Source organism: Rhinoderma darwinii, chromosome 4, assembly GCF_050947455.1.
Source record: "Rhinoderma darwinii isolate aRhiDar2 chromosome 4, aRhiDar2.hap1, whole genome shotgun sequence".
Lineage (NCBI taxonomy): Eukaryota > Metazoa > Chordata > Amphibia > Anura > Rhinodermatidae > Rhinoderma > Rhinoderma darwinii.
In genome coordinates this window covers 274,155,775-274,182,746 of record NC_134690.1, presented here as the reverse complement: position 1 = coordinate 274,182,746, position 26,972 = coordinate 274,155,775, and the positions used below count along the sequence as shown (strand labels likewise).

General features: G+C 46.4%; 1 protein-coding gene across 1 annotated transcript in view; it reads right to left on the bottom strand.

Annotated features, from left to right (window-relative positions):
* LOC142760530 (chitin synthase chs-2-like) overlaps positions 1-12,913 on the bottom strand; it is a 61,957-nt gene extending 49,044 nt beyond the window's left edge. Inside the window, exons 1-2 of the mRNA XM_075863726.1 lie at positions 12,594-12,913; positions 1,330-1,384 (exon numbers count right to left, since the gene is read on the bottom strand). Coding sequence (XP_075719841.1) covers positions 1,330-1,384; positions 12,594-12,913 — 375 coding nt within the window. The remainder of the gene's footprint in view (positions 1-1,329; positions 1,385-12,593) is intronic.
* Between the last annotated feature and the right edge of the window lie 14,059 nt (positions 12,914-26,972).

Below are 26,972 nucleotides of genomic sequence, written 5' to 3'. Positions count from 1 at the left end.
CCACACCTGTTGTAGAAGAGGGGGAGTTGCTTAATGAGGATGTGTGGGCGATGCCAGGAGGCACATACAAGATCTAATTAAAGAACCACACTGCCTCAAGGATTAGCCCAGCACTGCCTCCACGACGAATCTAGCCAGGTAATGCTTCACAGGGTGGGGTGCTCTCGACAAGCATGCTAGGCTAATCCTGGATGCAGTGCGAGCATTTAAAGAAAAAACCAGACCAGGTTCTCAGATGCTTTTGTGTTAGTGAGCTGGTCCTGACTGCTGAAAACAGAGGAGTGTTTATCTAACTTTCTGGCAGCAAGAGGCAGCAGCCAACAGGTTAAATAAATAAATAAAAATGTATTTATGGACACAATAAGACGTACCTCAGCCTGCCTGTGCGGATTCCTCCTCTCCTGTCTCCACCTCAGAGTTGGTGTCTTAGTTTATTGGTGTAGTATAGATTCATTGCACAGCACTGGTGGCAGTGGCTGGCAAATTTTAGCTTGGTGGTCAAGCACACAGCACTGGTCTATGAATAGCAGCCTATGCTTTAACCTGTTTGTAAACGGGGACTATTCTGTAATTGAAGAGGTTTTCTGTACTTTTTTTTAAACTCCTTTCCGACATCCGCCATATATATGCAGTGGAAGTCAGAAGGGAAAGTATGGAGTTGGCTGTGCTGCTGGTACTGGTGCTGGTGGTTGTCATGGCAGTCTAGGGGCCTAATGAAGGTCCCCAGATCTGCCATCCTTCTGCTCCCATTAAGCCCTGTATTGCAGTAACAAAAAAAATCCAAGAGCACCAAGCTTAAAAAAATCAAGTTTGAGTTCATGTCCCCAAATAATCCTGATTCCCGATTCCTAATAGCAGCAGTACAAACTAATAAAGTTTGAGACAGCACTCTAGATAATGAAAATACAAAAGTGGTGTTTATTCACCAATGTAGTGACGTTTCAGTCCTCAAACTGGGGCTTTTTTTCAAAGCAAGTGATTCAGTATAAATCATGGTATATTTATATGTGTTATTAATCACAAAGTAATTGCATACTTAATCGTCAACAAAAAAATAGCAAACATATATGCGATAACATAATGACCATATGTGTGCAAATCTATTACATAACCTTTTCTGTTCAATTTAAATCAAGTCATAGTGATAACAAACCAAAGATCACATGTAATAGTGTAAAAACATTAAATAGTAACCAGGGATCCGTACGGTAGAGCTGGTATACACTGCTGTTCACAACACACCTTCTGTAGTGGAGGTCCTCGCTTCACCTGTGTTGCATTCACAAGCGGCGTATGCCCGTATCTAGCAATGTAGTAACATTACCTCACCTTCGGAAGGTTTGTTGTGACAGCAGTGGATGCCATGATCTTTGGTTTGTGATCACTATGACATGATTTAAATAAGGTTATGTAATAGATTTGCACACATATGGTTATTATGTTATAAATACGTTGTGATTAATAACACTTATATAAATACACCATGATGTATACTGAATCGCTGTGAAAAAAAAAGCCCTAGTGTGGGCTGAAATGTTATTCGTTTGTACAGCTGAGTATTACAGTACATTGTGCATTGCTAGTTCAAGTCCCCTAGGGGGACTAATAAAAACAGTTAATTAAAGTTTATTTTTTATATACAAAAAATAATAATAGTTAAAAAAATATTTTTCCCATTCTTCCCGAAAAGTAATGTACATTTTTTAAAAAAAACCATAATTGATATCATTGTGACCGTACAATTTACAAACTTTCAATTTATTTAACCAGCACAGTGAACACCGTAAGAAAAGAAAATGAAGAATATCAGAATTGTTGTTTTTTAATCACGTCAACTCCCACAAAAAAATGGAACAAAAAGTTATCAAAAATTCTTATGTATCTCCAAAATGATACAAGTAAAAACTGCAGCTCACCCCGCAAAAAACATGTCCTCACACTTATCAATCGACTTAAAGAGGCTCTGTCACCACATTATAAGTGTCCTATCTCCTATATAATGTGATTGCCGCTGTAATGTAGATAACAACTGTGGTTTTTATTTAGATTTATGCTAATTCCTTTCTTTATAGACAATTGGGCGTGTTTTTACTTTTTTACCAACTGGGCGTTGTAAAGAGAAGTGTATGACACTAACCAATCAGCGTCATACACTTCTCTCTATTCATTTTTAGCAGTACTCGCAACTCGGGAGATCACATACTCCCACATTAACTTTACTGAAGTGTCTTGAGAGTGACTAGACATTGCCTCCAGCCAGGACGCAATGTCTATTCACACTCTCGACACTTCAGTAAAGTTTCTTTGAATGACCGCACATGTGATCTTACGATATTACGCTGTGCTGTGTGAGTAGTCCCCAAGAAATTTTACAGAAGTGTCGGGAGTCTCAATAGATCGCAACCTAGCTGGAGGCAATGTCTATTCACTCTCAAGACACTTCGGTAAAAGTTAATGGGGGAGTACGTGACAACACAGCGTGATCTCGCGAGATCACGCTGTGTTGCGAGTACTGCAAAAATGAATGGAGAGAAGTGTATGACGCTGATTGGTCAGCGTCATACACTTCTCTTTACAACACCTAGTTGGTAAAAAAGTAAAAACACGCCCAGTTGTCTATTAAGAAACAAATTAGCATAAATCTAAAATTGTGCATAACTTGCTCAAAATTTATCGTTTTTCAAAATAAAAAACACTGTTGTTATCTATATTACAGCGCTGATCACATTATGTAGGAGATAGAGCACTTATAATGTGGTGACATAGCCTCTTTAAAAATAAAAAAGTTATGGCTCCCAGAATATGGCAACACAAAACTAATGTTGTTTTCAACAATTAGTTTTTTTCTTTGTAAAACTAGTAAAACATAAAAAATATATAAATTTGATGTCGCCGTGATTATATTGACCTGCAGAATAAAGTTAGCATGTCGTTTTTAAGCTCGGTAAACGGTGTCAATTTTTTTTTTTCAAAAAATGGCTGGATCACTATTTTTCACATTCCACCCAACAAATAATTTTTTACCAGGTTATCAGTATATTTTATGGTACAATAAATGATACCGTAATAAACCATATCCCGTCCTGCAAAAAGCAGGCTCTCATACGGCTGTATCGACGGAAAACGAAAAAAGTTGTGTTTTTTTCCCATGGTGGGCAGGAAAAAGTTTAAATGAGAGACCAAAAAATAGCTGCGGTGGAAAGGGGACAGGGGCCCAGCCTTCTTCTGCCTAATAGACTACATGTAAATGCCTGAGCTAATGAATTTACTGATAGATTGTTAGAGAGACATAAGGGAGTGATCTATGATGAGATATTAAAGAGCAAGGGGTCCATACACTGTTCTTGCATGGGGGCTCACAATTGTCTACTAAGGGTAGCTGCTGTGCCATAAGCCCGACTCTGGTGTCCCATGCCAGCAAGTGCAGGTGTTGGGCTCTCTAAAGACAGCCGGGCTCCTGCTCTAACGGCTGGGATCAGAGTTTCCACCGATCCCATCCGTTTAACCCCTTAGTTGCATCGGTCAATAGCGACCGCTGCATCTAAGTGGTTTCAGAGGGAGGAGACTCCCTCTGTTACCCAATTGGCACCTTCGCGATGCGATCACCCCGCGACTGACTTCGCTACCCCCGCGACTGCCTTCAGTGTATGCCTGTTAGGCCTGTCAGTTTTAAACTGACAGGCATAATACACTGCAATACAGAAGTATTGCAGTATATTATAAAAGCGATTGTGACAACCCACAGAATAAAGTTATTATGTTATTAATACACACGGTGTAAATTTAAGATGCAAAAAAAGAATGGCAAAATGTAAAAAAAAATTCCATTACACCATAAAAAGTTAATGCAATTTATAAAGAAAGGATATGTACCGCAAAATAGTACCATTGAAATATACAACTCATCCCACAAGAAAACAAGCCCTCACACAATTATATTTTCAGAAAAATAAAAAAATATGGCTTTTGAAATACGCAAAATAGGCTGTTCACTAAAGTGTTAAACTGTTTTTTAATTTTGTAAATTTCAAAAATTCCTTCCCCTTTTCAGCCTTCCATGTAAACATAGTGGACACAACATCCCCTATTTCTAACATCCCCCTTACTTTAAGCCTGAACAGATATTTATTATCACAACCAGAGGCACACCTTAAGTTACCGGCCACCAACTTTAACCCTATAAATATTCGGAGAGGCACTTGGCAGGGCTGCCCTCTCTCACCCGCATTGTTTGCACTGGCTATGGAACCCATAGCTGATATGCTTAGACATAACCCAGATATATCCGGTCTATATGTTGGGAACCGGTAACATAAACTAAGTCTCTTTGCTGATGACTTGATCCTCACTCTTACCAAACCGTTGACTTCCCTTCCAAATTTGTTGGTGGCCCTTGACTCCTTCTCCGCGGTCTCAGGTCTCCGTATAAATTAATCTAAGTCAGAGACCCTTGTATTGCCTCCCCTACCTAGGTATATACCTAACTCCCACCCTTAATACCCTATATAAATGTAACCACCCTCCATTGTTTAAGGTCATTATTGCTAACCTAGCTAAATGTTCCAAACTACCAATTTCCTGGGTGGGTAGAATTACCACGATTAAAATGGTTACCCTCCCCAGTCAACTTTACTTATTTAGAACCCTTCCGATCCCCCTTCAGAAGGGAGATCTACAGGCCTTGCAAAAGGAAATTTTTAAATTCATATGGAACAATAAACGACCCAGAATATCGACATGTATAATGTTGTTCCATAAGAAATCTGGAGCTCTCTCGGTCCCCAATCTGCTTAAATATTACAAGGCAGCTAGAGTGGCCCAATTATTAACACATCTCCCCCCGGTTAAGGCACCACCTTTTGTCTCTTTGGAAATGGCCCAATTTGCCCCATATTCTTGGGGGGCACTGTTGTGGATGGTTTCCCCCCTACCGACTGTCCTGAAGAATCTTTCTCTCCTCTCATACCATTCTTTACTCCTATGGCGCCTGGTCAGATTTAAACACGGTCTCCAATCCCATCACTCCCCGATGAAATCTGTATTTGGGAACCCAGGGTTCCCCTCAGGTCTGCAGTACACCAATTTTCACTGGTGGTCCTCTGAGCAACTGAACAGAGTTCATGACTTTGTTAGGGAGGGACGATTGATATTATACGCTCATTTTAACACCACCTGTAACCCCCCCCACATCTGAACAATACCGGGCCGTCCAATTGTTCTCTTTTTTGCAACAGTTGGTTCCTGCCCAAGTTGACTTGTCCTACACCACTGTAGAAAAAATATTACTCTACTCACCCTCTTGAATAGGTTTATTGTCTGTTATACAGTATTCTTAATACACCACCTTTGGATGCTAAACTACGATATATGCTAAAATGGGAGGAGGACATGGGTACCAGACTCTCCCCTGCACAATGGAGACAGTTCTGTGACACGATAAGTAAAGGTTGCTGACAGGTATCACTGGTAGAGACATCAACAAAACTGCTGCATTGGGCATATTATGTTCCAGCGCGCCTCCACGCCATCTATCCTATGGTCTCTGCCGGTTGTTTTATAGGCTGTACTTCTGAGGGTACTATGTACCACACATGGTGGTCCTGCCCCCGAGTATCAACCTCCTGGACAGAAGTCTGTACTTTAATCTCCGACATATGACAGTTTACAGTCCCGAAACAACTACCCACGTGCTTATTGGTGGCTATCCCTCGCCGGATGCCTAACTCCAAATTTAAGCTTGCCCAGTATATATTATTGGCAGCTCGGATTTACATAGCTTCACAGTGGCGTACTGTAGATCTTGATTTCTCTGCGGTTATTAACAGAATTAATCGTATAGCTATATATGAGAAGTTAGAGGCTATAAGAACGGACTCATTTCAAATCTATCGTAGAGTGTGGAACCCATGGCTTTGCTTCTCTCATTCACCTGACTTTCAATATACCATTACATTGTAAACATTTGGTTTCCTTACATCTCTATGCAAGTGTGATCTGATCTATTGATACAGATATACTTTGTTCTTTCTGGATTTAAGTGACTACACATCGATTTTAATAACATGGCTCCGGTTCTATGTCATATTTCGTGTCTATTTTTTATCTCCTTTCCCCTGTATCAATACCGTCATTTAGTAACAACTACACCTCATTCCATCCCCCTGCGCGGGGACTGTAAGGGTATGTGCACACGGTAGCAGGCTTTTACGTCTGAAAAGACAGACTGTTTTCAGGAGAAAACAGCTGCCTCGTTTCAGACGTAAATGCTCCTCCTCGCATTTTGCGAGGCTTCTCTGACAGCCGTAAATTTTGAGCTGTGCTTCATTGAGTTCAATGAAGAACGGCTCAAATTACGTCTGAAAGAAGTGTCCTGCACTTCTTTTGACGAGGCTGTGTTTTTACGAGTCGTCGTTTGACAGCTGTCAAACGACGACGCGTAAATGACAGGTTGTCTGCACAGTACGTCGGCAAACCCATTCAAATGAATGGGCAGATGTTTGCCGACGTAATGTAGCCCTATTTTCAGACGTAAAACGAGGCATAATACGCCTCGTTTACATCTGAAAATAGGTTGTGTGAACCCAGCCTTAGGGTCAGTTCATACTGAGTTTTTTTTACACCTTTTTTGATGCGGAAACAGCACCGGAAAAGCGCCAAAAAACGTCCGAAAAAGCGGAGGCGTTTTTTTCCCCCGAGCGGAAAAACCATCTCGCGGGAAAAAGAAGCTACATGCCCTATCTTCGGGCGTTTACGTCTCTGACCTCCCATTGATATCAATGGGAGGCAGAGAAAGCGTATTTCGCTGCGTTTTTTGCCCGTGCCGCTAAATGGCCGTGGGCGAAAAATGACGCTCCATTATGTTCTCTCCAAGTATCAGCAATATATAGGGGGGCCATAACTTTAGTGAGCAAAGCAGATTGACGATGTGGGTGTCGGGAGGGGGCAGTCGAGGATGTGGTTCAATACAAAGTTAAAATCCCCACTCCATATTAAATGTTGGTACTGTAGTGTGAGTAAGACATCATGTTAACATTCAAAAAACAGAATTGGGTCATCATTTGGAGCATATAAATTCACAATACATATTGCAGTATCATACAGCAATCAGAGTAGGATCACAAACCTGCCTTCGGGATCAATTCTAGTTTGTTACTTGGAAAAGAAAGGTATTCCTAATTAAAGTGACCACTCCCCGAGACTTAGATGTGAAGGTGGAGGAATAAAAAGTGGTATACCTGGGATGCAGAAATTTGGGGTGGGAAGTGGGCGTGAAGTGGGATTCCTGTAAACAAATAATATTGTGGTTCTGCTGACAGTGTGCACCGGGAACCGGGAGGTCAGCTGTCCCCGACAGCTGACACTCCACTCTTGCTGGCCAGCAGTCCTTTGCCGCTGATTTCGGCGAATTAACCCCTTAAATGCGGCGATCGGTTGCAATTGTCGATTTTTAGGGGTTTCTAGCATATTGGCAGACTCCGGTCCGAAATCTCGTGGTTTGCCGATAGTTAGCATGGCAAACGGAAGTCAAACAATGGCCTCTGTCTGGTCCTGATAGGCTTCCTGTCAGAGTGACAGGAAGTCACTGTGTCGTGCCCGATGCACACTGTCGGCGACAAGGTGTGCATCGGGAACTGGGAGGTCAGCTGTCCCCAGTGTCCCCGATCAGCGGCTCATCGCCACTGATTTAGGCAATTAACCCGTTAAATGCGGCACCCGATTGTGATTGCCGCATTTAGGGGGTTTGTAGCACATCAGCAGCCCCCATGATGCAATTGTAGGGGTTGCTGATGCTTGTGATGGCATCCGGAGGCCAGGCAACGGCCTCCGGGTCTGCCATGTATGGAAGCCTATGAGGACCAGCCTCTGGCTGGTCCTCGTAGACTTACTGTCAGAGTGACTGTGACGTCACACTGACAGTTTGAATACGTTACACTACCTAGGTAGTGTAATATATTCTAGCAGCGAACAGAGCTGCAGGTAAAAAAAATAAAGTGTACAAAGTAAAAAAAAAGTTAATAAAAATGTTTTATAAAAGTGTAAAAATAAAAGTTTTTGTTTTCCTATAATAAGTCATTTATTATAGGAAAAAAATGAAAAAGTTAAAAAAAGTACACATATTTGGTATCACCGCATTCGTAACGACCCAAACTATGAAACAATGTTATTTTTTCTGCACAGTGAGCGCCACAAACAAAATAAATGGAAGACTATGTCAGCATCGCTATTTTTTGGTCACCACCCCTCACATGATATAGAATAAAAAGTGATTAAAAAGTCGCATTTACCCCAAAATAGTACCAATAAAAACTACAACCCGTCCCGCAAAAAACAAGACCTCCCACAGCTTTTTTGACTAAAAAATAAAAAAGTTACGGCTCAGAATAGGGTGTCTCAGAAAATAAATAATTTTATAGAAACATAATTTTATTGTGCAAATGCTGCAAAACTTTAAAAAAACATATACATATGGTATCACCGTAATCGTACCGACCCGCAGAATAAAGTAAAACGTAATTTATTGCTTTTCAGAATTGAAAAAATCATCTATGTCCACGAGGCCAAAACAGGCTGTGTCCTGAAGGGGTTAATGACCGTGCCTGAAAGAGTCTTAATAACCAGTTAATTTTTTCAGTGTTTACCTTTCTGCATTTAGGCAGCCATAGCTTTTTTATTTTTTCATTGACATGACCGTATGAGGCCTTGTTTTATGCGGGAGAAATTGTTTTACCTTTTTTCATAGATTGGAGGTAAAAAAAAAATATTTTTACGATGTGAATATAAGAAAAAGCGATTCTCTGCATAATTGTTCCTGTTTATTTTTTATCCCGTTCAAATTTCATGCTAAATAACCCATTGTATTAATGAATTCTTCAGGTTATTACAGTCGTTTAGATACCTAATATGTGTAGATTTTTGTTTTTATTTAGTGTAGGGGCAATAAAATATATTCTCATGTGTGCTAATACATCATACTGTGTCACTATGTTCAGGCAAACTGAACAGACAGCCCTGGGGTCCTTCCGATGACGAGATCAAAGCGGGGAGTTACGTTTGATCTTGCCGTGGTCACGGATCAAAGGGTTAAGCAGCTGGGGTCCGAATGTTTTCCGACCCCAGCTGTATTCAACAGGCTCCTCTAAGATCAGAAGCTTTTAGTTACAGCTCCTGCTTAGAAGATGAGCACTCACAGGAGTGCTCATCAGCCTAATCTACAGCGACGCCAAAAGACGTCACTGTAGACTAAATCCCCGAACATTATGACTTAGTACTCTACACATAATGGAGAAATAGTAAGTTCTATAAGTATAGGAGTGGTACCTTCCAAGGTATGTAAACAGACATGAAAAATACTTTGTATACAGTAGATTGTGTATAAGCAACTTGAAAATTTCATTATAAAGGCTCAAATGTGAAGGAGAATACATAGCAAACAAGTAACAGTTGTCCAAAAATCTTTAGAGAATTCAGTAAGCAGATAGTGCCCCAAGGGGTGTACATTTCTGCCACAATGAGTCTCAATAATGAGGGCAGCATGATGGCCGGCAACAACAAGCCTGGTAAGAATATATAGCCTTATAGTCCTCCTGGAGAACAATATTTTGTCAGAGGTAGGCAAAGTAAGGTGTAACATATTGAAAAAAATATAAAAGTCCAGTATAGGGCAAAATACTTATCTAAGTGCCATGGTAGAAATGAGGACCCGTCATGATGCTTCTTCAGGTTGTAGAGGGGTCAGGCTGTATGGTAGCTGCAGTAGAGGTTCTGGGTCCAAGAGTCCAGGTTCTAGTAGGTCTTAGAGCTCGGGTGGTAGAGCCGAAGTGGAATCCGCCGGAATACCTGCACGATGTAGGGCATCTCATCCCTCAGCAGGCAATTTAACAGCATAGGTTCTGTTCTTTACTTGAAAGTTGAGCGAAAAAGGGAAGCCCCACCAATATCGGATTTGTGCCTTTCGTAGAGCATGCTTGACTTCTCGCATGTCCCGTTTACGTTGCAGTGTAGAGGGTGCTAGATCTGCATATAGGTGGACAGAGGGTGGCATTCCCGGTAAAAGCGATAGGTACTTATCTGCCATAAGGATTTTATCTTTGGCCTCTGGATAGTAAAACTTCATTATCACATGTCGTGGCAGATCTTGGTTCCTCAGTCGGATCAAGGCTCTGTGGATCCTGTCCAGTCCAAACAGTGTGGTGTCAGCATTATTCACAAGAGTGCAGAAAAGTGTGGTAAGAGTTGATTCCAAGTCCACAATGCCTCCGGTAGTCCCCTGACCCGTAAGTTCCCACTTCGAGATCTATTCTCTAGATCAGGGGTCAGGAACCTTTTTGGCTAAGAGAGCCGTAAACGCCACATATTTTGAAATATAATTCCGCGAGAGCCGTACAATATGTTTAAAGGGCCATTGACAGATCAATCGCTCCAATGTTCACTTAGTACAGCAAGGAATGCTCCTCCCTGCTGTATAAAGCCACAACTGGACTGAAACAATGGTAATTAGCAGTAAAAAAATTAAATAAATAACTTACATTGTGAGCTTGCGATGCATGACATCAGTCCAGCAGTCTGGCTTCTTCTTTTTCCTGCGCATGACTGGAAGCTGGCATTCTTCCCACCTGATGTTGAGAGAATGCCAGCTTTGAGGCATTCGCAGAAGAAAGAAGCTGGAATGTTGGACATGTCACACAACGCATTGTCAGTTATGTCAATTATCTATTTTATTATTTTACAGCGAATTATTGTTTAGGTCCAGCGGTGGCTTAGTGCAGCAGAGAGGAACACTCCTTTGTGTACTAAGTGACCGCTGGAGCAATTGTATCTGTCAGTGGCCCTTTTAAAAGTGTTGGTCTTACAGAAAATGAACAAAAAAGAGAGGCTCAGACCCATCTGGGAGACCTCCAGAGCTGTAATAAAGCGCTCAGAACAGATTTTTGCCCTGATAGTGGTCCTTTAAATCAGTTTCTTATGCCCACAAGAGATTAATTTAAAGCCCCCAAGAGTGTAATATGGGTGGCAGATGTTTTTTAAGGCCATATTTTTATTTTTTTGGGGGGGGGGGGCTATATTATGGATTATGTGGGATTATTTTCAGGGGTGAAGTGGGAAGGGGGGGTTGGTGGGACACACTGTATTACACAGCCCCTTTATTGATGCAGCTCACTGCTGCTGACCATGAGGCTGTGTAACAATTTCCATGTTATAATGTTAACCTTCAAAGCAGCAGCACAGCCAGGGGTTTCTGGAACGTCCAAGGGAGACACAAGGGAGGAGGCAGATGCCGCTTCACTAGGGGACGCAGGTGCGTGCTTGCAGACGGCGCGGCTATGCAGGGAGTTATGGGAAATGTAGTCCATGCTCCCTGCCGCTCACCACTGCCGCCAATGCTTATCAGGCCATCAAAGAACTACCGTATATGTCGGCGTATAAGACGACTGGGCGTATAAGACGACCCCCAACTTTTACCCTTAAAATATAGAATTTAAGATATACTCACCATTTCGTGCAGGAGCGCTTCACTATGGCCATCGGCGGCAGGACCCAGGACTCTCTGTCTCTTTGAACTCGCGCATGCGCAGATAGGCGAGGTACATGATGGGGTTAATTACTATTAATGTGAGGAACATGGAGGGTAAATTCATCGCACCTCGCGCCTCACATTAATAAGTGAATGAAAGCCGTGTTTATTTCATTTTTTTACAGCGTACACATCATAAATGATGCAAAAACATTGTTGTCCGCGCCATTACTGAATGTGTGTATTTTATGTATTGAGACTTATTTTAATGTTTATTGTAAAAAAGGTGAAGGTGTATATTTTTTTAAAAATGTAACCATACTTTGTTTTTACTTTATTTTTAAACTTTAATGTACTGACATATATCAGATATGTGCCAGTACATTAGCCTGTGGACAGATAGCACACAGGCTGTTGTTAGGACATACTTGGGTATATCCTAACAACAAGAGATATGGTCAGACAGCCCTGGGGTCCGTCAATAGACCCTGGGCTGTCTGCCCATATATGGTATGGCCCTCGATCGCGTCACAGGAATTCCCTGTGATGCGATCCAGGGGCATCCCCCCTTCTCACTTTCCCCTGAATGCTGCAGTCAGCTGTGATCGCAGCATTCACGGGAATAACGGCGGAGATGAGAGGTTCTCTGATCTCCGGCGTTATAGAGCGGGGCTGCGGCTGTGTAATACAGCCATTGCCCCGCTCCTGACAGGAAGTGCGCGCGCGGTCAGCATGAGGAGATGCGGCCGGCGCTGCACTAATGAGCGGCAGTTCAGGCACTGAAGACAACATGGGGGTGCTTTGTAGCGCGCCCGCCATGTTCTGTCTTCAATGCCGCAGATCATTAGTGCAGCGCCGGCCGCATCACATGATGCTGACCCCGCGCGCATATGTCAGGACTCAGGAGCGGGGCTGTGGCTGAATTACACAGCCGCAGCCCCGCTCTCATAGTCATGTGTACTATACTGAGCTGTGCGGCTGCAACGTGCATCCCTCCCATAGACAGGTAGGAGCCCTGTCTGCGAGCCAGATACGGCCATCAAAAGAGCCATATCTGGCTCGCGAGCCATAGGTTCCCGACCCCTGCTCTAGATCCTCCAATTTAAGTTCCAGTGTCTCCAATTGAGCAGCATGGGAGTCTATATCCCTGCGGTCTGAGTCCAAAGTGTCTGCCATGTCGTCCGCTCTGGTCTCCATGTCAGAGGCTCTCTGTCCAACATTATGTATTTGGCGAGAAAATTCTGCCACCGCTTGTGAGAGTTCAGTTCGGAAAAGTTTTGCAATATTCCTGAATAAATCATCTGTGTCAGTGTGGGTCGTTGCTGCTGGAGGCGATGGGGGTGGAGATGATTCCACCGGAGAACGGCTCTCACTGGTATGAGACGCGGCCTGGTCGGCCATGATGGATTGCCTCGTGGGGCGGAAGATCTCCGGTATTGTTTGAGAAGGGGCTGGAGTCGCCGGTCCTCTGGGCTTGGATCTGTTCGTCCGGGTCATAGTATGCCTTACCGGACAATTTAGCTGCTGTGGAGCTGTTGAAAACAGCACTGAGACGGCTTTATCTGTGCTGCCGGAGCGGAGCTCACATCAGGTGCATACTGTCTCTTGAGCTTCGCACATGCGCCCTCACAATTTGTTTTTTTTAAATAAAAATGTGTATCATTGTCTTTGGTGCAACTTTCTTATTAGTTTTTATTAAAAAATTATTTTGACTTTCTGAGATACAGCTGCTGTGTATTCTGTATACAGAGCAGCTGTAGCGTGCGCTGAGACCTGAATCCGTCAGGTCCGCGGGACTGATGGGTTCAGTGAAAGTGGATCCTGGACCCACTGACACTGAACTCGTCGGTCCCGTGGACCAGATAGATATAGGTTTCAGCGCTAGATACAGCTGCTCTGTATACAATATACAAAGCAGCTGTATCTCAAAAAGTAAAAATTATTTTTAATAAAAAGTATTTTGAAAGTTGCACCAATCACACTGATGGACATTCCTATTAAAGAAAAAAAACAGAAACTATTTCAAAGGTTTACATAGCCTTTAAAGCTAAATTTTGCACTTTCATTTTATGTTCCACCTCCCAAATAATATTTACTTAAATAACTTGGATTGATTTCCACAGTTTTGATATAGTTTACTATTGGATGAGGAGGGGAGGCGCCACCCTAGAGTTTGAATAAGGCAGCAGAAAGGCTACATTCACCCCTGTGCAGTGCATAAAACAAAGATTCAAAGAACAGCAAAGAGGTAATCCCTGTGTCATGTCCCTCCCCTCAAGCCCCGCACTATGTGTTTCACACTTTGAGAGCTTTTAGTTATTTTTCTTTCATTTTTTTAAATAAATAGATCAGTAAGTGTGATTAGCGTAACTTTGTAAATAGTTTTTATTAAAAAATAGTTTTACTTTTGGAGATACAGCTGTTCTGTATTCTCTTGACCTGCCTAGGTAGAGTCGTGTGTTAACCTTAAACCATACTATCCCCCATCCCCATTTAGTAACGACACATGACACCGAGGTTGGATGTGAAATGGCCACAGCAGCCGTTTATTAATTTCACAGTTTTATAAAAACAATTTAAATCCGAAACATTCGGATAACTAGTTAGGAATCCACCAGAGAATTCCTCCTAATAATTCACATGACCCAACATGGGTCAGAATCATAAATAACAATTAAACGTTAACATTAACCCGAGCAGAGGAAGTCCTTGAAGCCCCTTCAGATGTTCCTTTCAAGAACACACCGAATTAGCCATCTGCAAACCACTAATTACCTCCAGCCGTAAACCAGCTCGGAAGCACCGTTCACCTCTGCAGATGGCTCCAACCACTAGAAGTCCACTTCAAGGGGATAACACCCGATGAAGCCCTCAAGTGATATACCGACCACTAGAAGTCCACTTCAAAGGGATAACACCCGATGAAGCCTTCAAGTGACATACCTTCTACCAGAAGACCACTTCAAAGGGATAACACCCGATGAAGTCTTCAACCATGTACCTTTTTTGGGGGACACATACCCCCGATGCGACCCCCCCACCATTTTGTACTGACTGGCCTCAAGGACTCCCCCCGCCAGCTGCCATGACAACAGAACCTACTCCGGAAAAAAGAAAAACATGTTAAATAAGCACACAAAATAAAACACAACGCTCATAGCCAGACGTACATAAGACCTAAGGAGTAACAAAACAAGGGTGGGAGGGTGGGAGCTTTGCTTACTGTGTGTTACTCCTCCCGCTGCTTCCGGCTCAATGCCGAGAAACAGCGGGAAGCGCAGTAACGGCCCCCCCGCCCCCCTTAACTCCTCCCCGTCCCTCCTTCAGCTCCTTCAACTTTCCCTGACCTCGTAACATTAACCCTTTCCCTACCAGGACGGTCATGTCGGCTTCCCTTAAGCCTGCAGCTGCGTCCAGCCTCTTCTTGACCTGCCTAGGTAGAGTCGTGTGTTAACCTTAAACCATACTATCCCCCATCCCCATTTAGTAACGACACATGACACCGAGGTTGGATGTGAAATGGCCACAGCAGCCGTTTATTAATTTCACAGTTTTATAAAAACAATTTAAATCCGAAACATTCGGATAACTAGTTAGGAATCCACCAGAGAATTCCTCCTAATAATTCACATGACCCAACATGGGTCAGAATCATAAATAACAATTAAACGTTAACATTAACCCGAGCAGAGGAAGTCCTTGAAGCCCCTTCAGATGTTCCTTTCAAGAACACACCGAATTAGCCATCTGCAAACCACTAATTACCTCCAGCCGTAAACCAGCTCGGAAGCACCGTTCACCTCTGCAGATGGCTCCAACCACTAGAAGTCCACTTCAAGGGGATAACACCCGATGAAGCCCTCAAGTGATATACCGACCACTAGAAGTCCACTTCAAAGGGATAACACCCGATGAAGCCTTCAAGTGACATACCTTCTACCAGAAGACCACTTCAAAGGGATAACACCCGATGAAGTCTTCAACCATGTACCTTTTTTGGGGGACGCATACCCCCGATGCGACCCCCCCACCATTTTGTACTGACTGGCCTCAAGGACTCCCCCCGCCACCGCGAAACAGGCCTTGACCACCTTAAGCCTGTGAGTTCCTCCACACCACCACCGCCCTTTCTATGCCTTCTGCTATAGCCAAGCTCCAAATATCAATGCCAACCTCGGTCAGATGAACCCCGTCACTCCTCCAGAAATTCCCCAATCCTGACTCCAAATCCCTATGCCTCACGCAAATGCCCCCGTTCTTCGCCACAAAACGGGACACCGCCCGGTTAACTTTTATCCGAGCCTTATTGACTCTCTCCACCGATCTAGCTAACCGCCAATGCTTCCTTGGGACTATGTCCGACCACACTACCACCAACTTGGGATAAGATACCCACAAACACAACAAATCATGTTTGATATCCCGCACCAACTCACGAAAAGGGCGGACTCCTAAGTCATTCCCACCCACGTGCAACACTAAAACCTCCGGAACCCTATCGAGCCGCGCATATGTCTGGAATTCCGCCAACACCCTGTTCCACGACATACCTCTAAACCCCAGCCAATGCACAACCGCATCCTGTCGCGGAATGCGCAACTGGCGACCATCCGGGCGGACGTCCGCCCTCAAAGCCCCCCAGTGCACGTACGAATGACCCATCAACCACACCAGACAAGGAGGCGAATCTGAAACGGAAAACACAGTTAGGCACCACCATATAACATTTGCAAGCATAACAACAAAATTACAACATATGGGGGCGGACATAAGACTTAAACCTTTTAGACTCCCAACGACCAATACGCCTCACCCCCTCATCATCCAACCCCCAGCGCCCTGCTTCCGTTGCTGCGCCAATCCGGAAGGAATGAGATGAATATGAGCCTGCCGCAACCCCAACCGCCGTCAAACATTTTTTAAAAACAGCTCCAAACTGAAACCTGGACAAGAACGACCCGTCCACATGACGTAACAAAGGCAAATCTGGAGACCCCCTGTTTTTTGTAAAACCCCGCATGCACTCTACTGGGCACATGACCGACCCCGGGAGAGCGAACAAAACTATCAGTTTTCCCTTCCCTAATTGGTCAGTTTTTGATCTACGCAACCATACCTCCAACCGATCTGCAAAAAGGCTCACCTCCCCAGATCTCAGCCCCCCTGCCTGTTTAGTACTTGGCGACACCAACTCACCTATTCTAAATGCTCCGAAGAACGCCAACGAGAAAGCCAACCGAAACAAATCCATTTCATCTGAAGAACGACATACCGATGCCAATGAACCGCCCAACAAGCCCAGCAAAGCAAACGACACCGGCCTTCTACTATCCGCCTCCACCCTACCTCTGCGCAACCCCTTCAAAGCCTGCGATACCAGAAATTCCTTCGATACATCCCGCAAGCCCCACAACTTAAGCCCAAACGCCACCGCGGATATAAACCGGTTCACCTTCGCTACTGAAAACCCCCCCTCCCAGGCATCCCCTAACCAATACAAAAGTGCCACCAACCTGTCTCTATCCGTATTGACATCACCCAACCCTCTTACCCACTCCTCCCACTGCCTCCAACAAGCAGCATAAGCACTCCACGTCGTGCGCGCCAAAGACCTTTGTAACAGCTGCTCTACGGGACCGATACCAGATCCCATAGATGATCCGGACACGCCAAACCGAGACGTTCCGCTCCCGGGGCCAATTGCCGAAACCGGTCCCACTGCGAGCGAGAAAGAGCATCAGCCACACAATTCCGTACACCCGGGACATGCACCGCCACCACCCACGCGTTCAACGACAAACACACCAACACTAAATGTCGCAACAATTGAACTACCGGAGGAGAGGACGCCGTGATGTTATTAATGGCAAGCACCACCCCCATGTTGTCGCAGTAAAAACGGACCTTCTTATCCCTGAGCCTGTCCCCCCAAATGGTAGCCGCCACCACGATGGGAAACAGCTCGAGCAGGGCCAGATTCCGCGTCAATCCACTGGACACCCAGCTAGCCGGCCATTGACCTGCGCACCACGGACCTCCCCCGTAAGCTCCAAAGCCACCCGCCCCAGCCGCATCCGTGAAAATATTCAGATCACTCGTATCCTGCGCTGGGGCCATCCATAGCGAGCGACCATTGTACTGGCCCAAGAAGTCATCCCAAACCTGAAGATCAGCTCGGTGCTCCTCCTTGAGCCTCACAAAATGATGCGGCGCCCGCACTCCCGCCGTTGCCGCCGCCAACCTTCTACCAAACACCCTCCCCATCGGCATAATCCGGCAGGCGAAATTCAACTTCCCCAGCAGCGACTGAAGCTCCCTCAGCGACATTTTCTTCCTTCTACAAGCCCGTCGCACCTCCAGCCTCAAAGCACCCAACTTATCCGCCGGGAGCCGACACTCCATTGCCACCGAGTCAATTTCGATTCCCAAGAAACAAATCGTCGCTACCGGGCCCTCCGTTTTTTCCGGCGCCAAAGGGATCCCAAAATCCCTCGCCACCTTCTGCAGGGCATGAAGCAAGTTACCGCAAACCGGCGAACCCCCCGGGCCAACGCACAAAAAATCATCTAAGTAATGGATCAACGAATCGACCCCGGATACTCCCCTCGTTACCCACTCCACGAAGCTACTAAACGCCTCGAAGTATGCACAAGAAAGAGAACACCCCATCGGAAGGCACCGATCCACGTAAAAGGCCCCATTCCAAAAACAACCCAACAGCCGTTGGCTTTCTGGATGCACCGGCAACAACCTGAACGCCGCCTCGATGTCGGTTTTTGCTAGCAGCGCCCCCGGACCCGCAGCACGCACTAACCCCACCGCCTTATCGAATGAGGTATAAACTACGGAACACAACTCGTGATCAATCCCGTCATTTACCGACGAACCTTTGGGATACGATAAATGTTGAATCAAACGAAACTTTCCGGGCTCGCGTTTAGGGACAATACCCAAAGGGGACACAACTAAATCTTTCACCGGCGACTCCACAAATGGCCCCGACATGCGCCCCAACGAAACTTCTTTTAACAACTTTTCCGACACAACTTCCGCATGCAAGTAAGCCGATTTTAAATTTCTCCGCGTAACCGGAACCTCATAAGGAGGCGGAGGAATAACAAAACCAACACTAAACCCTTCATAAAGCAACTTAGCTGCCGCCCTATCCGGATACTCATTTAGATAAGGGGCCATCCTTTCCACCCTCACCGGCGACACCCCCTTGACCAGCCCCGTGCTGGTTCCCGGACCTCTTTTTCCGCAGACATTTTGCCGCCCCGTGTGATGCACCATTACACTCGGAGCACACGTGCTTGAACTTGCACGTGGCCCCAAACTTGCACTGGCCTTCATTGAATTGCCAGCAAAACCCCGCCTTTCCCCCGCCGCTTGGTCCACTCTGACTAGACTGGCCTCCCTGGCCACCGCTCCCGGGAAAGGGCTGCCTAACCGGAGCCGTAACCCGTAACCAGAGAGCAATATCCTTCTGGTCCCACCGAATCGCCGGCCGAACCGCCTTCCGCTGACGGAATTGCTCATCATATCGCAGCCACGCCTGACCCCCATACGCCCTATGAGCCTCCCCAATAGCATCAAAATAACAAAATAACGCCGAACAATTTTCCGGCGCCTTTTCCCCTATCACACTAGCCAATATGGCGAACGCCTGCGACCAATTAACGAACGTCTGCGGGATAAGCCTATACCGCCGCCGTTCCTCCTCGTCCTTTTTACTCTCATCCCGCTTGCTCTTATCCAAATTGAATTTAGCCAGCGGCAAGAGAGAAAAAATTTCAACGTATTCATCTTTCCAGATCCGATCACGCACCTCCTGCTTTAAATGCGCCCCCAACGGACCCTCAAAACAAACATACACCTCCCCCCGAGCACGATCGTCCATGCGCACTCGATCGCCGTCCTTCTGTGCCTCAGTCTGCACCGACACCGCGACCGCCTCTCTAACCGCCACCACAGGACGCGCCTGCAACGATCCCACGTCCCTGGGGCCTTCCCACACTACCGCAGGGGACACTTCCGTTACTACCGGCGCCGCGGCCCTATCAAGGCGCCCCACCAGCTCCCGTAAGCAACCCACTAAATCTGCCAAACCCGCTCCGTCGCGTCCGCCCGCGCCACTACCGGCCCCCGATGCTATGCTAGCAGCCCCCCCGCCGACACCCGACATAAAAATCGCTGGATAAGACAATAATGGAGTTATACACTCACCGGGCTGCACAGGCGCTGTGTTCCCGTCAGCCGGACCATCCTGACCTCGACGATAGACGTCCAGTTCACCTTCCTCCAGTTCTTCTCTCGCCGACGACTGTCCCTCCCAACGACATCTTCGGAAAGGGGATGAGGACGCGCTGACCGATGGGCCGGCAACCTGCCGCCCGACCGCCGGGACCCAGACTTCCGACCGGACCTGTTGCCTCGACGTCGCTGCAGATCTAGTCGTCCGTCTAGACGATCCTGACGAAGCCTGCCCCCTGGCCGGAACATCACCATGCGGGGCGGCCGTACCTTGCTCTCGACATCTTCCATCTGATGGGGGAGGGGTGACAGGGAGCCCGGCCTGCGACTCCCTGCTTACCGCCGGACCCCGTCGCGGCCTGGGATTCCTGCCAGGACGCAGGGCCTGGGAAGGGGCGGTCCTCCCAGCTGCCTGGCCTGCAGCGTCCGGGATCGGGCTCCCTCTGCGACGCCGTGTCCGCGGGACTACCTCCGGACTAAGGCGCTCTGGAGGTCGGGACCGCCGAGATTGACGGGTCGACACAGCCTGCATCGCCGTCACCCCTGCCACCGCTCTCTGCCTGCCCAGCGCAGGAGCGGTTGTTGCCGACTCCCCCCCCGCCGCCATAGCCATGCTCGTAGGGGGCCGGGGGAGGGGAGCCTGTCCCTTACAACAGACCCCGAACGCCGTGCCCGACGTGGCGAAACGGCGTCCGGGATCCGCGTTAATGCAGCCACGGTCTCCTCCAGCCATCCGGGACCGTGGTGCACAGCAGCGGCGCGCAGCCGCTCTAAAATCAAGGCCTCTGCCATTACTAAAAAACCGGGCAACGGGGAGCTTTGCTTACTGTGTGTTACTCCTCCCGCTGCTTCCGGCTCAATGCCGAGAAACAGCGGGAAGCGCAGTAACGGCCCCCCCGCCCCCCTTAACTCCTCCCCGTCCCTCCTTCAGCTCCTTCAACTTTCCCTGACCTCGTAACATTAACCCTTTCCCTACCAGGACGGTCATGTCGGCTTCCCTTAAGCCTGCAGCTGCGTCCAGCCTCTTCTATACAGAACGGAAGTATAGTTTGCTTTACTATGAATCCGTTGGTCCCGCGGACCCACCTGTAATCGATCACATCTAAGTTATGAAATTAGATGTGATTGTTTACAGGAGGATCCTGCGTGTCCGCGGGACTGACAGATTCAGTGTAAAGCGAACGATACAGCTCTCAAAGGTGTACAAAGCCTTTAAGTTATTATAAACAGGGCCGGCCTTTGGTTGGATGGCGCCCTGTGCGGGATTCTCTATTGCCGCCCCCCACAAAACAAAAAAATGAACCACATATATATATATATATATATATATATATATAGGTACGCACATACTGGAACATATATACTGTACATACACAGAGGCACATATTTAGACATACAGGCAAACATACATATATTATATATATATATATATATATATACACAGTGTATACATATATATATATATATATAAAAAAATATATATATATATATATATATATATATATATATATATATTGTAGTAGTGCAGCTACTGGACAGTGCAGAAACTGTCCAGTTTCAAGCAACCAGGGAACATGTGCAGCTGAGAGGGTTTTCTCTGCTGTTGCTTGGGTGTAAAACCCGGAATAGGGCCTGGTTTGCTGGAGTGTGAAGAAGGGCGGCTTCCACTCCATACAGACAGTCCATGTCTTGGGCTGTCTGATGAGCTTAGTTAGGCTTCACCTGAGACGGCTCTTTAATTCAGGTGTGTGCAGTTCACACAGGGCACTCAGTCTGGGGAAGACAGGCATGCTAGCCTGTGAGAGTCACCAATGTGTAAGGGAAAGCTGCCAATGTTGTGAGGTGCTGGGCACAAGGCTCGTAGTGAGGGACACTGAATGTGTTAGTTAGAGGCTGGACGGCCTAGGGTTTATTTTGTATGTTTTTGTTGTAACACTGCTTGCTGTGGTGAAGACAATAAAGCTAACTGCGGCTTGTTTAAACTTTTATTCCATGAGTTGGAGTGAACTTTCTATATGTGACAACCTGGGGACCACTTAGCTCACAGGATCGCCATCTCAACCGGGAGATGGCGATCCTGTGAGCTAAGTGGTCCCCAGGTTGTCACATATGGCAGAGAATTTCTTTGGGCAACAAAATGGCACAAGAAGTGTGCAGTGAAATTTAAAGGGCCAGAAGCCCAATTGGAATGGGTCTTATGGAGGTACACCTCAAAACGATATTGCAAACAAATGCCAAGCAGAGGGAGGATAACCAAACGTTCCTGGCCCAGTTGCAAGCAAATCGAGAGGCTTTAAGGGCACAAGTGCTGTCCATGGATATGCAGCCTTCCAAGTCAAGTGGATGCTTTTCAATGCCAGCTGCATTGATGCCGGGTACTCCGGAGGTGTTACAGACAGTTCGCAGAGAAGAGCACGGAGCATGCGTACCTGTGATACAAGCTATGAGGACCGTTGCTAAGGGCAACCACCCGGACTCATGGTGGGTATATTTGCAAGCGGACTATTGTGTGGATGGAAAAGGTGTTCCCAAGCAATGTTGGGTAGCTGTTAAAAAGCCAAGTGTGCTGAATCGCCCCGATGTGGTTGCTAGGAGCAACCAACCCTGACAGCATGTGGCGGCTGTTCAGCAGAAGGAGTGCTGTTGGAGATGCCATCAAGCAGATGGATGTGCACCTGATTGTTCTCTGGTCAGGAGGCCAGAGAGAGCGCAAGAGAAAACACGTGAAGTGTTGGTTGGTGGGATTCCACTACTAGTTCGTCTGGATCTTCGCCAAGAGGTCTCGAGGATGCATCCGGACATTTTGCTGTTCATGAAGAAGGATCCTGAGATGGGTGAGACCGTTCTGATTGACTTTGAAACTAATGTTGGGACTGTGCAGCACAGACTTATAAAATGTCAGGAACTTGATGAGGAGTTTGTGCTGGGAAGGGACTTCCCGCATTTTTGGCAGTTGTGGGAGAGGCAATATCTCCGATAAGCATTGGGGTATGTGCACAAGATAACGAAAATTACGGAAAAACAGCTCCTGCATTTCAGACGTAATTGCTCGTACTCGCTTTATGCGAGGCGTCAATTACAGTCGTAATTTGGAGCTGTTCTTCATTGAACACAATGAAAAACGGCTCAAATTACGTCCCAAGAAATGTACTGCACTTCTTTGACGATGCTGTTATTTTCGGCGCCGTCTTTTGACAGCGACGCGTAAAATTACAGGTCGTCGGCACAGTACGTCGGCAAACCCATTGAAATAAATGGGCAGATGTTTGCCGACGTATTTGAGCCGTGTTTTCAGGCGTAATTCGAGGTGTAAAACGCCTCCTTTAAGCCTGAAAATAGGTTGTGTGAACCCAGCCTTGTAGCTATTACAGGGAAAAGTCCTCTGCAGGGTGTGCTGCTCCACTGCCAGAAAGGGAAAATGCACCAGTTGTAATGATGTCAATTGATAATGTGATTCAGGAAATGCCTGCTAAAAATGACGCACATGTATTTGATGCACATCGTTTATGTGATGACACTAGTGAAATGTCAAAAATTGTGCCTAACATGTCTTTAAGCCATGAGTATGTCACACAGCCTGAGCAGGTTAACGCATTGTGTGAACAGGCTGTTAAAGAAACAGCAGCCAAGACAGAAGAGGGGATTAGTTCAAGTGTGCCCCTTGAGGCATTAGTTGAGAAAGTCGAGAGTGTCACATGTGATGTGCGTACTTTTACTAATGGTAACCCAGAGAACGTGTCCGTGGTGGGGGAAACTAATGTGTTTGCTACTGGCCAGCATCTGCTTTGTGCACCTGCGAGTGATAATGATCAAATGAGCAAAACTGGTAGTTCTCTTAGAGGTTGATACTAGAGATGCTGAGAAGACCTTTCCACGTTTTGGAGCAGAGAGGGAACTATTCTATAGACCCAGTGTGGTGGATGTGTCCTTGGAAACAGATGTGCCAGGTGTATCTGAGATTTCCCTAGAGGTTGGGATTGTTGATGGTGGTAACCTGGAGTACAGCCTGGCCATGCCTAGTGATGGTGATGAAAATGTGCGTATTGCAATAGATGTGACTGCAGCACCTTTAGAAATGTTGTCCCCTACAGGTCATTCCTATCCTGTAGAAACGGAGACTGATGTAATGCTCACTCATTCCATGGGGATGGGGAAGCACAGGAGTTAGACTTCAAACCATGTTCAGTGGATGCTACTATAGTGTATGCTTCTGTCACTGACATTACATGTGATGTAAAACAGGTTACTAATGGCTCAAGTGTGCCCCTAGAGGTCATGGTTCACAATAACAAGACTGTTGCATGTGATGTGTGCATTGTTCCTAATGGCAACCAGCTGTATGCTACTGCGATGGATGACAGTGGGCTTACTGCTGCTATGTGTGAGTAGAGTGGTGATAAACTCTACAGGTCTGAGAATGTGGTTGGGGTCACATCAGAGTCAGCGGAATCCAGCAGCAGTGATCCACCTTTTTATTTGAGTGACCAAACCAGTGTGAATGTAGCCCTAAGTGACGCACATGAGTTCCTGGACAGTGGAGTTGGTGAAGTGTGTGCGCTGGTTGCTGTGGCCTCGGTCACTAATGAACCGCCCAGTAGTGAACCAGATGTACGTGAAAACATTTCCCTAGAGGTTGGGGCTGTCAATTGTACCAATGAGGACACTACTGCCATGTATAGTGTGAGAAGGGTTACTGCTTCACCCTTCGAAATTCTGCCCCCTGCAGGTCTTTCACATGCAGACGTAGAGACACATATAGCGCCCACACCTTCCCAGGAGGTGAGGGGAGCCATAGAGGTAGTCTTCCAGGCTTGTTCAATGGATACTAATGCAGAGTGTGCTTTAGCCATGGAAGCTGCATGTAACACAATACAGGTTGCTAAGGGCAACAAGCGGTGCTATACCACTAAGCAGGATGAGGGTCCTACCACTGTTGCAGAGATGAAAACTGTCGGGTCTGATAGAAGTAACCCAGAGAGGTCGGGTCAGTGCGGTGAAAAATTGTCTCTGGACGGGCAGTCTGAGCATTTAAATGCTGAGACGAAAAACTCCAAGATGGAGGGGAGTATAGCGTCTGAAAGTGGTTTGGTAGATGGTACGGTGTATACCGCAACTCACGAGATGAGTGTTACTGAACACTATGAGCCAGTGTCTAAACCAAGGGGTGACACACAAAGCCACTTAATGTAACACATGTAAATATGGCTGTGATCAGCAAAAGCTAGTAGTGCCTACAAGGGATGAGGATGCTAGGCATGCCAACATAGAAAAGTTGCTGGAGCACCTCTCTAATACACCCACGGGTGATTATCAAATGTCTGTTACTGTAGGGGTGACCCTAAGGCTGGGTTCACACGACCTATTTTCAGACGTAAACGAGGCGTATTATGCCTCGTTTTACGTCTGAAAATAGGGCTACAATACGTCGGCAAACATCTGCCCATTCATTTGAATGGGTTTGCCGACGTACTGTGCAGACGACCTGTAATTTACGCGTCGTCGTTTGACAGCTATCAAACGACGACCCGTAAATTGACTGCCTCGGCAAAGAAGTGCAGGGCACTTCTTTGCAACGTAATTTGAGCCGTTCTTCATTGAAGTCAATGAAAAGCAGCTCGAGATTTACGAGCGTCACAGACGCCTCGCATAATGCGAGGAGGAGCTTTTACGTCTGAAACGAGGTAGCTGTTTTCTCCTGAAAACAGTCTGTCTTTTCAGACGTAAAAGCCTCTCATCGTGTGCACATACCCTAAGTGTGAGGGGGTTGTAATGTGATCACCCCAACGGCCTTTATCAAGGGGGGGGGGATATGTAGTAGTGCAGCTACTGGACAGTGCAGAAACTTTCCAGTTTCAAGCAACCAGGAAACATGTACAGCAGAGAGGGTTTTCTCTGCTGTTGCTTGGGTGTAAAACCCGGAATAGGGCCTAGTTTGCTGGAGTGTGAATAAGGGCGGGCTTCCACTCCATACAGACAGTTCATGTCTTGGGCTGTCTGATGAGCTTAGTTAGGCTTCACCTGAGACGGCTCTTTAATTCAGGTGTGTGCAGTTTACACAGGGCTCTCAGTCTGGGGAAGACAGGCATGCTAGCCTGTGAGTCACCAACGTGTAAGGTAAAGCAGCCTATGTTGTGAGGTGCTGGGCACAAGGCTCAGTGTCTCGTAGTGAGGGACACTGAATGTGTTAGTTAGAGGCTGGACGGCCTAGGGTTTATTTTGTATGTTTTTGTTGTAACACTGCTTGCTGTGGTGAAGACAATAAAGCTAGCTGCGGCTGGTTTAAACTTTTATTCCATGAGTTGGAGTGAACTTTCTATGTGTGCCAACCATCTCAACCGGGAGATGGCGATCCTGTGAGCTAACTGGTCTCCAGGTTGTCTCAATATATATACACGCGCACACACACACACAAGGCATAATGGGTCTTATACAAATACATATAGGTAAATATATGGACATACAGTCCCAAATATACCCACGCAGACACACAAAAATATATACACATACAGATACATATCTAGGCACTTAGACCCTCAAATACACACATACACACACACACACACATACACCTGCAGTCCTATGTAACACCACAGATGACACAGTGATAACTCTCTGAATACAGATAATGTTGTAGATGTTACCTGCAGTCCTATGTAACACCATAGATACACAGTGATAACTCTCTGATTACAGATAATGTATTAATGTTACCTGCAGTCCTACGTAACACCACAGATAACACACAGTGGCACATGCAATATTGTTGGAATGCAAATCCGCCATACATACATGGATAGTGTTAAGAGGTTAAAGGGATAGTCCGGGTTTAAACTTTTTATGTGGCATCAGGAGAGGAGGGCTTAAAATAAAAAAGCAGGCCATACTTACCAGAGCCGGCGTCAGCACATGGCGAACCCAGGCGAGTGCCGGCGGCCCACTCGGCTGCCGGGTGCTGATGCTGCCGTCGTCACGGCATCACTGTCCATATATGGACAGTGATGTCAGGAGCAGAGCAGGAGAACCGGAGCAGAGTGCTAGTAGTGCTCTGCCCGGGACTATGGCTCTGGTGCTGCCTCGGAAAACACTGTCCTTATATGGACAGTGATGTGAGGGGCTGCTCCTGAAGCTGAATCCCCACCCAGAGTGTCGGCAATGCTCTGGCTGGGGATTCCACTCCTAGAGGGAACCCCAAAGGTGCAACTACCAG